The sequence below is a fragment of the Peromyscus maniculatus genome, chromosome 8, assembly GCF_049852395.1.
Source record: "Peromyscus maniculatus bairdii isolate BWxNUB_F1_BW_parent chromosome 8, HU_Pman_BW_mat_3.1, whole genome shotgun sequence".
Taxonomy (NCBI): Eukaryota; Metazoa; Chordata; class Mammalia; order Rodentia; family Cricetidae; genus Peromyscus; species Peromyscus maniculatus.
The window spans coordinates 54,991,919-55,009,744 of record NC_134859.1 but is presented as its reverse complement, the minus strand read 5'-3'; the positions used below and the strand labels follow the sequence as shown (position 1 = coordinate 55,009,744).

Here is a 17,826-nt window from a genome sequence, read left to right as displayed (position 1 = left end):
AGATTCAGGTCTCAGCCACCTGTTTTGACCGACTCTTTGAACATGAGGCAAGAGTAGTTCTTAAGCAAAACCCACAGAGGATTCAGGGACTTTAGCCCACGGTAGCACAAGAGGACCTGGACAGAGGCAGCTATAGGGCCAGCAGGAGTGTTCCCAGCAGGAGTGCTCCCAGCAGGAGTGTTCCCAGCAGGAGTGCTCCCAGCAGGAGTGTTCCCAGCAGGAGTGCTCCCAGCAGGGGAAGGGTGTGCCTGTGAGCGGTACTTGTTCTGAGGAGGATGGTGGCCAAACCATGGGGAAACTTAGTCCTGAAGGGAGTATACCCACGGGGCACATTTGGGGTGCTCAGCCTAAAGCCTTGGTTGGCCTCGAAGATCCCGTTTCAGGGTGTTCCAACTGAAACTTCAAATTCCTTCTCCTGGCTACCAAGTTTCAACAAAACCTCTGCGTCTTTGCCAAGGGTATGCTCACTTCCACCGAAAAGCACACCCCCATCCGAGGCCATTCCACTTCCCTCATCTCCACCGTCTGCTGCTCTTTGTGTTCCCCTAAAACTGGGTGGTTGTGGGACTTAGCTAGCTGTTGCGCTTGGCTCGGGGCTGGGCATGAAGCCCTAGCCAAGCGAACGAGGTGGGGCCGTGTCTTTGGAAACTGCTGGGAAGCCTAGAAAGAGCGAAGGTGGGTCTGTACCTGAGTGGGGGAAGGACTCGTGGGCGGGGGAACTCAAACACACCAAACTCTGATCTAGGTGTGGCTCCCTGGGGGCTGGCTCTTAGAGTCTCTTAAAAGCGGCGTTTCTCCCAGGTCCCTGTAGAGGACCAGCCGAGATGGGCAAGTACACGATCCAAGTGGCCACTGGAGACTCGCTCCTGGCGGGCTCCAGCAACCTGGTGCAGCTGTGGCTGGTGGGCGAGCACGGAGAAGCGGACCTCGGGAAACAGCTGCGACCACTGCGGAAAGGGGTGAGCGCTGGCAACGGGTGGGCTCCATGGACCTGGGGACCTGGGACTCCGCAGGGGTCCTGGGGACTGGGGAGGGGAGAGAAAGTCTGACCCCAGAGAAGGTGGGCCGGGGATGGTGTTAGGCGCGACCGTCAAAGGAGCCGGAGAGACGGGCTGGGCAGAGAGAGGGGCGAGGGCGAGCCACGGCTGGGGCGTGCGGCAGGTGCACAGGGAGCCTGGAGCCCAACAGAGTGCCCAGCTCCTTCCTCGCCGCCACTTGGTTCAGGTCTGTTTCCTGGGGTGCTTCTTAGAAGGGCAAGCGGAGCCAAGAGCCTCTGGGGGCTCACTGACACCGCTGCCCTTACTGAGGACCCCAGACTTGCTGAGGAGCTGTGTCCTATCCCACAGAACACGGAGTTGGAGATCGACGTCCCGGTGCATCTAGGGCGCCTCCTGCTGGTGAAGATGCACAAACACAAAGGCCTATTGGATTCTGACTGGTTCTGCAAGTGGGTCACTGTGCAGGGCCCTGGGACCCAAGGAGAGGTCTACTTCCCCTGCTACAGCTGGGTGCAGAGCAACGAGACTCTCTGCCTAGCCGAGGGCACTGGTGAGGGCTGCGGGGTGACGCCGAAGGAAGCAGGAGGTGGTTGGGCGTGTTATGCAATAAATAAAAGGAAAAGATTAGAGAGATGAGGGCGAGGGGGGAAGAAGAGAAGGGAAGATGGAGCGACCCTGGCCCAGAGCGGTGTCCTGAGAGGATGCAAGCTCTTGTGTCGGCCTCTCCCAGCCCTGAAGGTAAACGACGACACTCAGAGCCTGTTTAGGAAGTATCGAGAGCAGGAGATGGAGGACCGAAGGAAGGTGTACCGGTGAGTCCCAGAAAGCCTTTGATCGCCCTCCGGATCCCTTCCCCCGGCCCCAAACCACCTCATTCGGGACTCTGTATTCGTCCTCTAGGTGGGGCTCCTGGAAGGAGGGCTTAATCCTGCCTATAGCAGGGAATACACAGTGGGACCTCCCCAGGAACCAGAGATTCATGGAGGATAAGGATTTCGATTTTTCCCTCTCTCTGGCCAAAGTGTGAGTATTTGGTTGAGTTCGCACAGTTTCGCCGTAAGCTTCAAGGCGAACTCTTTCTTGACCGTCTCGCATGCTGTTCTTTGCGCAGGCTGAAGGAATTTGCCATTAAGGGGACTCTAGATTTTGTAAGTCGTGTACGAAACCTGGAAGATTACAAAAGAACATTCCCATGTGGAAAGACTGCTCTGGCTGGTCAGTTACCACAACTTCCCAAAGTCTCTACCCAGAATTCCAAGCCAGGGGTCTGAAAGGAGAGGGGAGAGAGGGCAGAAGATGGGCGGGCTAGTGGGAGGAGACATTTAGTGCTCACACTGTGTTCTCACTGATGCCTTCAGAGCGGGTTCGTGATTCCTGGAGAGAGGATGCCCTCTTTGGGTACCAGTTCCTCAATGGTGCGAACCCGATGCTCCTGAGGCGTTCTAAGAGCCTTCCAGGCCGGTTGGTCCTGCCTCCGGAGATGAAAGACCTACAGAGCCAGCTGGAGAAGGAGCTCCAGGTGTGGGGCTGCCTCTGCTTACCCCCACCCCACCCCCACCCCACCACCCCTCCCCACCCCTCCACTCCTCCCCACCCCGCCACTTTGCCTTCTACTCCCTCCCCTCCTTCCCTCCTCTCTTTCATGTGTACCTCCATCATCTATACCCACCTTCATCAACATTCAGGGGTTCTTTTTTAAATCATTTTTTTTTTAGGTTAGCATGCAAAGTAATGGGTTATGATCATCAGCAATCGGGGTTTCTCAACTTTATGACCTATATAATCCTTTGTTTTAGGGTTCTTTCCTACACAATAAGGGTTTAGTAGTAACCCCTGCCTCTTACCTGTTGATGTCAATAACACATCCTTTGTGACAAACCAAAAATGACTCTAGACATTGCCAAATGTTTGGGGGTGGGTAGGTGCAAAATTACCTGTAGTTGAAATCTGTGATCATTATAGTCTCATCTCCGTTTCTGCCCCTTTTTTCATCTCTACCTCCATCCTTTCTCTTTTCATGAGACAGAGCTCAGCCTTGTCCCAAGAAAGAGCTTCTGGAGGGAAAGTCAAGACTGAACAAGCTGGGCGCGGTGGCTCTCACTTATAAACTCAGCATTAGGAGGCAGAGGCGGGAGTATCGGCACAAGCTTAAAGCCAGCCTGTTGTAGATCGTGAACTCCAGACTAACCAGGGCTATATAATGAGATCATGTCTCAAAGAGATTGTCCTGAAGAAAGGAAAGGAGGAAGAAGAGAAAGAGGAGGAGGAGGAAAGAAAGGGGAAGAGGGGAGGAGGGAGGGGAGGAGGAAGGGAGGAGGAGCACTAAGTAGAGATTTGGAAAAATAGACTTATTTTTGGGAGAAGGGAGTAAAGAGCAATCTGTGCTACATTTGGCTAAAGCCTGTGGGGTGTGTGTGAGGACATAGGCTGGGAATTGTGATCCATGGTAGACGGCAGAAACCTCACCTCAGGGAGGTCCAAGCTCCAGACAGTACACCCAGGGCTTTAGTTCTGGGGAGATCAGTTGCTTTAAGTAAAGTTGTTGGGTGGTAGAGAGAGGACCCACTTAGGCAAGTGAGAGAAAGGCAGGTTCAGAACTGACTCCGCCTCTCCGTCTGCCCGTGATCCGATCCCACAGGCTGGCTCTCTGTTTGAAGCTGACTTCTCCCTGCTGGATGGAGTCAAGCCCAACATCATCATTTTTAAGCAGCAGTATGTGGCAGCCCCTTTGGTGATGCTGAAGCTGGAGCCTGATGGAAGCCTCTCGCCCATGCTCATTCAGGTCTGAGAACAACATCTTCCCCAACATCGACTCCCTGTGGGTTTAGACACGCAGGTTCTCAGCTCCTCCTCCTCTCTCTCTCCTGCTCTAGCTCCAGCCTCCCCGACATGGGTGCTCCCCACCTCTGCTCTTCCTGCCCTCAGACCCTCCCATGGCCTGGCTCCTGGCCAAGATCTGGGTTCGAAGCTCTGATTTCCAGCTGCACCAGTTACAGTCCCATCTGCTAAGGGGGCATCTAATGGCCGAGGTCATCTCTGTGGCCACAATGAGGAGCTTACCCAGCCTGCATCCCATATACAAGGTATTTCGGGGTCTGTCACTGCGCATCTGCTGTCCACAGTTCCCACGTTCAACCTCGGGAGGCCTCTCCTCAGGGTCTGCTCTTCAGCATGTTAGGAGAGGCGGCCATCTTAGTCTCTATGTGGATACATGAACACACACACACACACACACACACACACACACACACACACACACACCCTTCTATGGAAACCCTGAAGATACGCTCTTGCTGTGAGCTGGGGAAAGAGTGAGAATAGGATTAGTTGCCATTCAGAGTGAGGGCGTTGTCCAAGGGGTAGGGAAGTGTGGGGACCTTTCAGGAGTGATCCCTAGTGGTGAGGGAGGAAGGACTATGGGCTATGCTGGACATTAAGTATTACTGAAATATTAAAAGTGATTAGCTTGTTGAGTAGGAGGAAGGGCAGTGGGAGAAGACAAGAGAGAAAACTGCAGTGTTTGGAGAGGAGGGGCCGGAGCACGTTTTGACCACCGGCTTACAGACATCTGTCTGAAAACACTGGAGAGGAAGGGGTTAAGATAGGGATTTCAGGTAGCAGGAAACAGAAGTGTCTGAGATCACTGCACTGGAGTAAGTTCTCTAGGGTTTAGACTTGGTGCCCCAGAAGCACATTTAGTCTGAGACAAAATTCTAGTTAGCCCCGCCCTCTGGAAAGTGAGAGGAGGAGGCAGAGGGATGAGAGGGTAACAGAGGGGGGGCAGCCACTGAGGTGGGGGAGGGGCAGAATGTGAGTCATGGCATCCAGAGAAGAAAGTGTTTGGAGAGAGAGGCTGGTTATCAATTTTAAATACAGCTGGGGGTCAGGTCAGCACATCTGCAGAGGAGGGTCCATCCCAGACACTGCTGGGGGTCAGCATGGTTACAGAGGAGGGTCCATCCCAGACACAGCTGGGGGTCAGGTCAGCTGCAGAGGAGGGTACTTGCTCAATATGGACGTCATTGATTAATTGTTGACAAGGCCTGCTTCGGGGAAGTAGAGATGCTGGCAGTCTGGTTGTAGGCTGAGCCGAACCTGTGAGTCACAGAGGTAGAGACTCCTCAGGAAGCTAGCTGAGAAGGAGAAGTGAAAGATTAGGAACCTTCTGGGAAGGGAAGGGAAGGGAGGGTCAAGAAAGAGTTTTCTTCTATAGGGCACTGAATAGCTAGAGAGGGGGAGAGAGAGAGAGAGAGAGAGAGAGAGAGAGAGAGAGAGAGAGAGAGAGAGAGAGAGAGAGAGAGAGAGAGAGAGAGGCAGAGACAGACACTATGAGTCCTGGTCAGGGCAAATGGGACAGGCTCAGAGTGGAGGATCCTACTGGGTTCTGTGGTGTGAGACTAACAGTTGCTGAAAGTATGACAGTGAATACAGGACTGTGCAAATAAGCAGTGAAACCTTGAACCTTTGACCTTGGAGGCCTTTGGGAAGATATTTCTCTCTCTCTCTTTACCCTGACCCAGTCCTCCAAAGGGAAGGACTCTGTCTCACCTACATTTTCCTCTCTCTTCTCATCACGGTCTTTCCATCCCCCTCACCCAGTGGATCCTGCCATTTCTGTTATTTGACTCTATCTCATTTCTTTTCCCACAATCAGCTCCTCATCCCCCACTTCCGATACACCATGGAGATCAACATCCTGGCACGGAATAATCTTGTCTCTGAATGGGGAATTTTTGATCTGGTATGGAAAGGGATGGGTGAAGGGGAGGAGTCTCTCAAGGGTGTTTCCCCCATCCACTCTTCCTCCAAACTCTGCTTTTCATACTGAAGGACAGCCTTCACTTGCCTCATACTTGAAGAGCCCGCTGGTTCCCATCTCCCTCACTCTGTTACCTGCCTTGGTTAACCCTGGTTTGTCCTCAGGTGGTGAGTACAGGCAGTGGAGGCCACGTGGACATTCTCCAGAGGGCCACGGCTTGTTTGACTTACCGCTCCTTTTGCCCTCCGGATGACTTGGCTGACCGTGGGCTCTTGGATGTGAAATCTTCTCTGTATGCCCAGGATGCCCTCAGGCTATGGGAAATCATCAGCCGGTGAGGATGACTCAGAGGGAGAGAAGGGGGGAAGTGGGGGAGCAGGTCCCAAAGGCCCTAGCCTGGCCCTGTGGCTGAGTGCCCTCTTCTCTGGGGAGCAGGTATGTGGAAAGGATGGTTGAGCTTTTCTACAAGAGTGACACAGATGTGAAGGACGATCCAGAGCTGCAGGTGTGGTGCAGAGAGATCACTGAGGTCGGACTTCTGGGCGGCCAGGAGCGGGGGTAAGGCATGGGGTCCTCCTGAGTCACCTTACATCATTGCCCACACGTCTGTCAACATCCCTCATCTGGTGCCTGAAACACTTCCCTGGGTGTCTCCCGAGCCCCCAGAAGCCCTAACCATCACGTTTCTGCAGCTCCTTTGCCTTCTCCTCTCACAGGGTTCCCTCTCCTCAGCACTGGGAGCTTTCCCTGGAGCCAGAACTATTATCCTCTTAGAGTTCCCTTACTCATCCCTCCCTCGAGCTGGGAAGCAGCTCCAAGGCCCATCCTATGTGCATCAGTTTTCTTTATTTCTATCTTGGGGGATTATTTTCTCCTCTTCCTTTCATCCCTCCAAACCCTCCCATCTACCCCTCCTTGTTCTCTTTCAAATTCATGGCCTCTTTTCTCATTATTTGTTGTTGCATACATATATGTACTCTCTCTCTCTCTCTCTCTCTCTCTCTCTCTCTCTCTCTCTCTCTCTCTATATATATATATATATATATATATATATATATTTTTTTTTTTTTTTTCTTCTTTTGGTTTTTCAAGACAAGGTTTCTCTATGTAACAGCCCTGGCTGTCCTAGAACTTGTTCTGTAGACCAGGCTGGCCTCAAACTCACAGAGATCCCCCTGCCTCTGCCTCCTGAGTGCTGGGGAAAAGGTGTGCAGCACCACTGCCTGGCTATAATACATTCTTAAATACATAAATACATCTTGCTCGGTCCGTATAATGTTACTGTGTCTATATGTTTTCAGGGCCCCCCATTTGGTATTGGATGACCACTTGGGTTGCTCTTCCCTATGGAAGATTAATTCTCCAGCTCTCAGCTCTCCTTGGTGGCCTTTGTGTAGGCTTGAGGCCTCCTGGGCTTCCCCGGTCCATGGTAGCACATCTGTTGTCCTTGTTCAGCTCATGGGTAGGCAGTCATATTGGTGAGACCTTACGGGCGTAACTTCTGACATTCCTGGGACACAACCTCACAGCAAACTCCCTTCTCCTCTGGCTCTCACCATCTCTCTGCCCCCTCTTTGGAAAGAACCCTGAGCCTTAGGTTTGGGAGTTGTTTTGTAGATGTGTCCAATGGGGCTGGGCTCCACATCTGTATTTTGATTGGTTGTGATTTTCTGTAGTGGTCTCCATTACACATCAGTTTTTGAGTGCACACTGTTTGTGAACCATAGGCTCTAGAGGTTGTGACCAGAACAAGGCCTTTATGTTTCTCCAGACATTTTTGCAGGCCTGAGCTCTGCCTCAGATGCTGGTCTCGAATCTAACTCTCTTTATTTTTACCCAGGTTTCCCCTGTCCCTAGAGTCCCGGGCTCAGCTGTGCCGGTTCGTTACCATGTGCATTTTCACGTGCACTGCTCAGCACGCTTCCAACCATCTGGGTCAGGTAATCCACGTGATCATGTCCCCATGGGCTTCCAGGATGTAGGAGATGGGGAGAAACATCAAATGCCTGGGCGGTCAGCCTGGATTTCCAAGGGACCCTTCTATCTGCAGCTGGACTGGTATGCCTGGATCCCGAATGGCCCATGCACCATGCGGAAGCCCCCACCGACCTCCAAGGACGTGACAGAGAAGGACATAGTGGATGCACTGCCCACTCTCCAGCAGGCACGGATGCAGATGACATTCACCAAGTTCCTTGGCAGACGCCAGCCTGTCATGGTTAGACACGCATACCTGGACCCAGGCCTGGGGGTGGGGAGGCAGCTTGACCGAGGGGCAGTATTCTTGCCTTCGAGAGGCCCAAGGGCCTGAGCCATTTTGTTTTCTCCCTCTCAGGTGGCCCTGGGGCATCATAAAGAGGAATATTTCTCAGGCCCCGAGCCCCGGGCTGTGCTGAAGCAATTCCAGGAGGAGCTGGCTGTCATGGACAAGGAGATTGAGGTCCGGAATGCAGGCCTGGACCTGCCCTATGAGTACCTCCGGCCCAGCGTGGTGGAAAACAGTGTGACCATCTGAGAGGCCCTGCCCATCTCAGCCCCAGAGGAGGCCACTGTCTCTGTATCTTCATAGTCTTGTCCTCCTTGGCCACCTCCTTTGGTGAATAGATAACTGCCCATCACAGAGTCTTGGGGAATAAATACACAGTGGTCATTCCCATTGCATTTCAGAATCTGGAACTTTCCAAAGTTGCTCTAGTGCTATGTCAATCCAGCTGTGCGCTTCCTTAGCCTTGAACCCGTTACCCACTTCTCTTCCCCCCAAAGGACCTGGTTTATACGCTAATGAAAAGTCTGATTAAATAATAAAGTTTGGTTATATAAAGTGAGGGAAGGTGGGAGAAAAAGGTCTTATTTTGTTTCTTGCCTTCTTATTAAAAAAAAAAGGGAACAACAACAACAAAAAAGATATTTTCCTGGGACAAAATTTCTTCCTCAAGGGTTTCCTTAAACATTTGTAAGCTAAATGACATTGGTGATGGCTGACTGGGCCCAGTGGAGCTGAGAGTCGTGGTTTTTAACCGTGGATTTCACCTTTAGGCTTCTCTGGAATTTCAGCTAACACATCCCTCTGACCACCCATACTGAAGTCTCCCAGACACTTCCCAGCTCAGCATCAACCTGCCTTGACCCCTTCCCAAGCTGCAACTCATTCTCCTTTTCAGCCCTTTCCCGGAGACTCATGATAAAGCTCCCTCTTCATTTCTATCCTTTCTGCCAACACTAAGATAACCATACAGCCCAGAGTCCCGGCACTGAAGAAAGACAGACAGACACATTCCCAGCAGGAGGGGAGGAAAGAGTAAAGGCACCCGTATGGAAGAAAAAAAGTCAACTTGTTACTGTTTGTGGACGACATAAGCCTACGTAGAAAACGCTCAATAACATTACCAAAGATAACCTCTCAGAACAATGAGCATGGCCAGCAGCACACAAGAGTCAGTGGCACCTGAATATCAATCGTCAATTCTCTGAAAGGGAAGCAAACAAAGCAATCTCATTTCCAAAAAATTTCACCTAGAAATAGACTTCACCAGAGAAGTGAAATATCTTTACAATTAAAAGTGTGACACTGAGGAACACTGAGGAGGGTGTGGCCAAATGGAAAGGTATCCCATCTTCATGGATTCGAACGAAAGATGGATGTCATTAAAACATCCATGCTACGAAGAGCATTTCGCAGATTCAAAGCAGTCTTTATCAAAGTATCAATGGCATTATTCCCAGAATTAGAAAAGCAATCCTAGAATTTGTATGGCACCTCAAAAACAAAACAAAACCAAAAATCCCAACCCTGAATAGGCAAAGCAAATTACAGTTAAAAAAAAAAAAAAAAAGCAGGAGCCGTTACACTGACTATGTAGACTAGGAGTGTACATGTGTGTACAGAGTATTCTATGAGTCCACAACAGTCAGAACAGCATGGCACTGGCATTTAGGCCAGTGGGACAGAATAATATGAACACATCCATGGCTAACTGCTTTTTGACAAGAGTGCCATGAACATGGCATCAGAAAGAGGACATTCTCTCTCATAAATGAACTTTAGAAAATGGAATGTCTACATGCAGAACTCTGTAAGCAGCTAGAAAGAGCAACTCAAAATAGGTTGAAATTATGAATTAAACTATGAATTACTAGAAAAAAAAACATAAAGGAAGTGCTTCACAACGCTGGGACTGACCAGTGTTGTTCTCTCTAAGCTACCAGAATTCCTGCCGCACGTGTGTGTGTGTGTGTGTGTGTGTGTGTGTGTGTGTGTGTGTGTATGTGTGTGTGTGTGTGTAGGGAAAACTGGTCAATGGCAGTAAGTTGCAATTAGATAAGAAATAAATGAGTTCCACTTTCCTACTTCCATAGTACTATGGATGTAATAATGGTGACACGTTCTGAGTATTTTTTTTTTTTAACTAGGAGAAAGTCTACTTTCCCCATAAAGGAGGACTAAACATCTAAGGAAATGCTTACCCTACACAATGCACGTGTGTATCAAAACACGCCATGAGGGCTGGGGAGATGGCTTTGCTGGTGAAGTACCTTGCCTGCCAGCATGGGGTCTTGAGTTTGATCTCCAGCATCCATGTAAAAACCAGGCGTGGTGGTGTAAGCCTGCAATCCCAGTCCTGGGGAGACGGGGACAGGGGGGCCCTGGAGTCGCCAGCGAGCTAGTGTTGTCAAATCAGTAAGATCCAGGTTCAGTAAGAGATGCTACCTCCAAAAGTAAGGTGGAGGGAGAAAGACACGGGGTGCGAACCTCTACCTCCACATCTGTGCACACAACATGTGTGCGTGCACTTGCATATACACAGGTACACACACACACACACACACACACACACACACACACACAACAAACAAACAAAAACTCAAAACAAGTTAAACATTTAAATACAAGACCAAAAACTATGAAATTGCTGGATGAAAACATAGGAAAAAGTCCATGACATTGGTCTGGGCAAAGACTTCTGGGATATGACTCTTAAAGGTCAGGCAACAGACACAAAGATGGGCAAATGGGATTACATCAGACCAGAGGAGAAGCACAGAACAGCCCACAGGCTGGGGAGATATCTGTAGTCTTGGCCAGTTCAACGGCACAACTCAGCGGTGTTGACTGTATCTGTGTTGTTTGCGATGAGTCCCAGAACCTCACAATCTTGCAAAATGGAAACTGAACAGTAATTCCCATTTCTCTCTCTCCTAGACCTTGGCGTTATCATTTATTCTCCATTCTCTATGAGTTTAGATATGATAGGTTCATCATATAAGTGACAATGTGAAGTAAATGTCTTGCTTATTTCACTTAGCGGAGTATCTTCTCAGAGTCTCTTCAAGGTGAGACGTGGGCACTGGGACTCTCAGTTCTCCAGCAGCCAGCGTGGTACCTTCCAGGTCTCGGGTGCTACGCCCTGGACTCTTTTCAGTAGCTAATATTCTTGCTGTCAGACCCGGTGTGTTACTACCTGTGGCCCATGTGATGGTTATCCTTGGTTGTGGACTACATCCGGAATTAACTAAAACCCAAGTGGCTGGTTTCACCTGTGAGTGACTTTTTTCATGGAAGAAGGAAGCCTGCTCTCTGCCCACTTGCTCTCTATCTCAGTGGCAATTCCTTCACTGGCATCAGAGCCTACGTCTTCTGGGTTCTGACATACACTGAAGGTCACTGCGACATCCAGCTTTGTGGACTGAACAACTACTGGTTCTTGGACCTTCAGGTGGTAGACAGTCATTGTTGGACTAGCTGGACCACAGCTTCTAAGTCATTCTAATAAATCCTTAGTTTTATATATATATACTGTGTGTGTGTGTGTGTGTGTTCATTCTGTAAGTTCTGTCCCTCTAGAGAACCCTGACTAATACAGCCCAAGATGTTTGGCTGCTTCCCAGACATTTTCCAGTGACTAGCACCCACAGTGTCTTATCTCGGCCTCTTCACAGATGTCTGTATTTCTTCCTTTGCTGTCTGTCCTGTCCTACCTACTTTATATTTTTATTGCTCCTTTTTGTCTCTTCTATTTATATTCCCAAGCCCTAATCTCTGTCTGTCTGTCTGTCTGTCTGAGAGTCTTCAGCCCTCTTCTCACCACTACTAACATTTAGGGTTTTTTGTTGTTGTTGTTTTGTTTTGTTTTTCCCCCTGTGCTACCAGCTCAACCATTGAACTTGAAAAGAAAATCTTTGTGTAGGTTGAAGCCTCCTGGGCTTTCCCCGCTCTACTTTGGCATGTCTATTGGCGTTGTCCTTGTTCAGCTCATGTTTGGGCAGTCCTGCTGGTGAGACTTTGTGGGTGTAGCTCTTGACATTCCTAGGAGACACAGTCTCACAGCAAACTCCTGATCCTCTGGCTCTCAATCTTTCAGGCCACTCCTCAACAATGTTCCCTAAGCCTTAGGTGTGGGAGTGTGTTGTAGATGTTTCTACTGGGACTGGGCTCCACAACTTTGCATTTTGATTAGTTGTGGTTTTCTGTAATGACCTCTGTTTGTTGCAAAGAGAAGTTTCTTTGATGAAGAGTGAGGACGACACTTACCTTTGGGCATAAGGGCACCCCCTACACAAAGATTTACAAACAACTAAGAAATGCTGACCCAGCACTCGGGAGGCAGAGCCAGGCAGATCTCTGTGTTTTAGGCCAGCCTGGGCTACCAAGTGAGTTCTGGGAAAGGCACAAAACTACACAGAGAAACCCTGTCTCCAAAAACAAAACAAAACAAAACAAAACAAAAAAAGAAATGCTGAGAGCAGGAGAAATAGTTTTCTCTAGGGAAGAGCATACTAATTAATTGGTTATCCAATACCAAATGGTCAGCCCCGAAAACATACAGGCGAGTCACATTCTATAGACTGAGCAGGTTATATTTAGGAATATATATGTATATACACATAAGTATATGCACGGAATAACAATTAATGAAAAGAGAAGCCGTGAAGTTGAAAGAAATCAAGAAGGGGCATAGGAACGGTTTTGGAAGGAAGGGAGGGAAGATAGAAATGTTGTAACTGTATTATAATCTGAAAAATAAATAAAAGACAAAAAACAAAATCATAATTAGGCAAAGACTATTGAAGAGAAACTTTCTGGCCCGGATGGAAATGGCCCCCATAGTCCACAAAGGCTTGTGGTGGCCAAAAGTCCAGAGTGAGCTGTTCAAAACGCTATGACTAGAAAAGTGCCTTGAGGAGATGCAGCTGGTTTCCATGGCAAGCAGCTGTAGCGTAGCTTCTCAAAGCATCGGTGGCATGTTCAGGGCAGTCTGGCTACCGTAAAGGCGGTCCTGCCAGCTGCTGGAGAGCTTGCCTTTGTCAAGGCGGCCAGGCATAAGGAAGGAACCGTCAGGTGGCCTGCTCTTGACAGTTTCAATCATTCAGTGAAAACATTAGTGAAAGATCAACACCCAGTTAACAATCCTAACTGAATGATGCTCAATAGTGTAAAGTGACGCTTTACAGCAGTGGCTCTCAACCTTCCTAACGCTCCACCCTTTAATACAGTTCCTCGTGTTGTGGTGACCCCCACCCATAACATTATTTTTGTTGCTACTTCGTAACTGTAATTTTGCCACTGTTATGAATCATGATGTAAATATCTGATGTGCAGGGTATCTGATGTGCAGCTCCTGTGAAAGGGTCATTTGACCTCAAGGGGTCGCGACCCACAGATTTCGAACTGCTGCTTTACACGCTTAAATCTGCTCTAGTGCCCGAGGGTCCCTCTGTCCTCCTCTATACAGACCACTGTTCTAGTTATCTGTTCACCCAGTGGTGGACATCTGGTTTGTTTCCCTTGTGGCCATTGTGAATAATGCTGCAATGAATGTGGGTGCTTAAATAGCCCTTTGAGGTCCCATTTCAATTCACTAGAATATAAAACCAGAAATAGGATTGCTGGACCTCTATGGGAGTTCTACTTTTTTTTTTCTAGATCTGTAGCTAGAGTTTTCCTGCCTTGCCCACAGTCAGGACAAATCTTTGTCACCTGCCAGTCCCACAGCCGCTCAGACCCAACCAAGTAAACACAGAGACTTATATTGCTTACAAACTGTATGGCCGTGGCAGGCTTCTTGCTAACTGTTTTTATAGCTTAAATTAATCCATTTCCATAAATCTATACCTTGCCATGTAGCTCGTGGCCTACCAGCATCTTCACATGCTGCTTGTCATGGCGGTGGCTGGCAGTGACTCCTTCTGCCTTCTTCTTCTTTCTTTTCTCCTCTCTGTTAGTCCCGCCTATACTTCCTGCCTAGCCACTGGCCAATCAGTGTTTTATTTATTGACCAATCAGAGTTATTTGACATACAGACCATCCCACAGCTAGATCTTTTGTTCTATTATACTAGGCTCAAGAAAACTTTGGTAATATTGATTAGATTACTTTGAGATAACTTTGAACAATTCTTCACTCTGTACCTCTGCCAAGACAGTGCTTTACACAGTTGTGGAGTGGGAACTCCGAGATTTCTGGTTCAGTTCTGCAACATGGCGGCCATCCACCGATAGAAGTGATTGATAGAAGAAGTGACCAAGAGTTGCAAGTCACAGGTCTATCGCTTTAGTTTCAGTGACTAAAATATCAAGTTTTGTTATTCCCGAGATGACCTCTAGAGGGCGCTCTTTAAGCAATGGACACTAACTCCGTGGGAGCTGATCGCATTAGCGTGGGTTTGGTGCTGCCTCTCTGCACCAGGCGGTTTCTATTTTTCTCTTTATGGGTGTACAGAAAACAACATAACAGCCCCAAGTGGCTAAAAAGAAAAAAAAAGAGTTAACACTAAATTGTGAGTTTTCCAATCTCCTTTTTCTTTCCAGCAACATTATTACTGTGATTTAAAAAAAAATAAGACAAACAAACAAAAAAATTATACACAAAGCTGCCATTCTTCTTCTTAATAAAGTTTTACTCGGAGTTTAAAAATAGGAGCAAAAGTTTTAAAATTAACAGACTTAAAGATTATTATACTTGTTTTAGTTTAAAATGCTTCATTATGCGTATTCTTATTGTTTTATTTCCTGGTATTAACTTCTGCTTCCTCCTATTTTTGTGCTTTAATTATGTTTCTTTGTCTAATTTTGAAAAAAAAAAAACCTCACCCATCAGTTGGGGCAGAAAGTGACTTCAAAACAGAGCGTCCCAGGAGATGATTTTCTTTTGTGTGTGTGCCCATGTGTAACTAAAATTTTTAATTTTCCTGTAGTCCTTTTATCCATTTTTGTTTGCATGGATCATACTTTTTAGATGAAGTCTGAGAATTCTTTGACAATCTCTTGATACTGGTGATTTTTCTATTTTTTTCCCTGCTGAATGTTACTCTGATTCACATTTTGCACACTAGTATACATTCTGAGGTCAGTTTTATACAAGGTATGAAGCAAGTTTCTTTTTCAGAATCCATGGATACCAAAATTATAGAAAGATGGTTCAAAAGTTAACAGCACTGGCTGCTCTTGTAGAGAACCTGGGTTTGATTCTCAGCATCCACATGGTGGCTCACAACCATCTGTAACTCTAGTTCCAGGGGACCTGACACCCTCTTCTGGCCTCCACAGGCACTGAATGCATGTGCTGCACAGACATACACACAGGCAAAACGCGCACGCACACACACATACACACACACACACACACACACACACACACATACACACAATAAATAAATAAATAAAACAAAATGAAAATGTTACCATGCTATTTTCCGAGAAGGCTGTGCCATGGCTGTGTTGATCTTACTCGGGTTCTACTGATCTGTGTGTCCTCAGCTCCTGAAACTTAATTCTGATTACTGTAGCTGTCTATAGTTACGTAAGTCTCGAAAATGAGTAGACTGACCCCGCCTACCGCTTTATCATGCCAATTGCTTTAACCATTTGTATAAAAATTGTAGAATAATCTTATTGATATCCACACTACTGTTCAGAATTCGAAATAAAGTGTGTTAGAACTGTTTGGAAGGATTGAAATTCGGCTAGAGTCTTCAGTCACCAGGCACAGTGTGCCACGTCACTTGGTCTCACCTGCCTTTCTCCCTTAGGGCTGTGGCACGCTTTGTTAGACTCGCTATGAAGGACTCCTGTGTCAGTGGTAAATGGCATTATAGTTCGGATTTCAGCATTCTTGTGTCTATTGCAGACATGTAGATGCATAACCTACTTTTCTAAGTCTGCCCCATGTTGGGCAGCCTCACTGGCCACACTAAATAGCTTCACAAAGTCTATCTGTGTGTGTGGATTCTTAGGTGTGTTCTATGGAGCCAAGTCATCAAGCCAACAGGGCTGGGTCTCTCTCTCTCTCTCTCTCTCTCTCTCTCTCTCTCTCTCTCTCTCTCTCTCTCTCTCTCACTCTGTGTGTGTGCATGTGTATGTGTGGGTGTGGGTGTCTGTGGGTATGACTCTGTGTGTGTCTGTCTCTGTTTCTATATGTGTGTATGACTGTGTTGTGTGTCTGTGTGTCTGTGTGTGGATGTCTGTGTTGTGTGTGTGGATGTGTGTCTATGTGCATGCGTGTCTGCTTGGAGATTTATCTACTCTTTCTATTTCCTCGGGCACCACTGGACCTCTGATAATGGTGGCCCTGGCAGCACTGGGAATGTGTGTCCTCAGGTCTAAAAGTGACAAGAGCCAGGGAGAGGTTGGACATGTGAGGTAGAGGCAGTGGCCAGTGGAGGACCAGTCTTAAGGCCCAGAGGCCAGGTCCTTTGTTACTCAGGTCTTACAGGTGGCCACATCTCTGCTGAAGTGAAATGTCCACCGGCTACAGTCCAGGGAAATACGTGAGATGCTGGAGGCATGGTCACAGCCCCAGACGCTGGTGTGATGGAATACGAGAGCACAGGGGGACGGTGTGCAGGGGCGTCTTTCCTCCAGGGAGGTGACTTCTGACAGTGGCTCTGGTGGTGGAGTGTGTCGGAAGGCAAAGCGAGCTTCTCCTCTGATGCAAAGGCACCAGGACCCAGGAAGGCCCCCTAACTCACTTTAACCCTGAGACGACTGTTGAACTGTCCTCTGGCCAGTTAATAATTAACATATAATAACAATGATTATATATTAGATAATATAAGATATAATTAATAATTAATATCATCTGTGGGGCGAGGTCTGCTGGGACCCTCTTGTCCAGCCCTTCCCTTTACCATGGACAGCTTCCTGCAGGGCCCTGGTAGCCAGTGGGGTTTGTGCCCCTCCCCCTGCTCCCATCCCAGGTATCAGTGTCTTGAAGAGTCCCTGTGTTTCCTCTGATTCCATGCTCTCCCTCGGCCATGTAACACCAATGCATTTGTTATTCTTTCTTGTAGAGACAGAGGCTGGCACTGAGCCCTTCAATTTGACCATCTCAGAATGGAAATTTTACCATTAGAAAGTTTTTGAATGTATAGTTTGAGAATTTTGGGTTTATGTGCTACTCGGGCTGCTGGCGCTTCTCATGAGGAAGGGATCCTCAGGGAAGTGCTCTTTCTCTGTTGGGGATTTCAAAGTCCAATTGCGAAAGGAAAGCTGAGCACAGGCACCACTGAATGGAGTGTTGGAGCCTTCCTCCCGGATCGCTCTGTGGGCGGATCGCTCTGTGGGCGGATCGCTCTGTGGGCGGATGGCTCTGTCGGCGGATGGCTCTGTCGGCATGTTAGTGGCAATGGGACAAGAATGGGAGGGGGAGGGGGAGGCCAGGGGAATGTCATGCTCTTTCCTGGAGCAAGCAAAGATTCCCAGAGCGTGAGCACCCCTCCCTGTGCTCCCTTAATGGTCCCGTGCTTCCTGGTCCAGCTGCTGGTAGGTGTGTCCCTTAGAATGGGAATTAGAATGTAACGGATCTAGAGGTTGTCTGGTGGCCACGCTGGCAGCCACTTTAGATCTATCCAGTGTTGAATAAGTCATCTCAAGAGGAACTTCTGGCCTTTGGGCATCCTGTTCTCAAACATTAGGGAGGGGCAGAAATTTAGCTAGGTCATCAGACAGCTCGCTGGGTGACAATTCACATGTGAAGCTCCACAGCCATTTAAACCAAACCTCCCCGAGGACCCTTCCGCCACCAGGGTCTAAGCAGCCACCCCTACTCCCCTGGCATTAGGATGCAGGGAAAGA

At 48.3% G+C, this 17,826-nt stretch overlaps 1 protein-coding gene across 2 annotated transcripts; it reads left to right on the top strand.

Annotated features, from left to right (window-relative positions):
* Positions 1-802: 802 nt before the first annotated feature.
* LOC102903268 (polyunsaturated fatty acid (12S)/(13S)-lipoxygenase, epidermal-type) lies at positions 803-8,426 on the top strand. 2 transcript variants are annotated; one of them, XM_006973383.4, is made up of 14 exons: positions 803-959; positions 1,347-1,548; positions 1,729-1,810; positions 1,899-2,021; positions 2,110-2,213; positions 2,357-2,517; positions 3,637-3,780; positions 3,872-4,081; positions 5,653-5,739; positions 5,922-6,091; positions 6,193-6,315; positions 7,598-7,697; positions 7,808-7,975; positions 8,093-8,426. In XM_006973383.4, exons 1-14 carry the CDS (start codon positions 825-827, stop codon positions 8,270-8,272), a joined length of 1,989 nt encoding a protein of 662 aa, XP_006973445.3. In that variant the 5' UTR covers positions 803-824; the 3' UTR covers positions 8,273-8,426. The 2 variants fall into 2 exon arrangements, with proteins under 2 accessions (XP_006973445.3, XP_076398868.1); XM_076542753.1 differs by lacking the exon at positions 3,872-4,081.
* Positions 8,427-17,826: the final 9,400 nt, after the last annotated feature.

Coding starts and splice junctions, on each gene's coding strand:
- LOC102903268 (XM_006973383.4), top strand. CDS start 825: ATGGGCAAGTACACGATCCAAGTGGCCACTGGAGACTCGCTCCTGGCG. Junction 2,518..3,636: donor AGCTGGAGAAGGAGCTCCAG/GTGTGGGGCTGC, acceptor CCGATCCCACAG/GCTGGCTCTCTGTTTGAAGC. Junction 5,740..5,921: donor AATGGGGAATTTTTGATCTG/GTATGGAAAGGG, acceptor GTTTGTCCTCAG/GTGGTGAGTACAGGCAGTGG.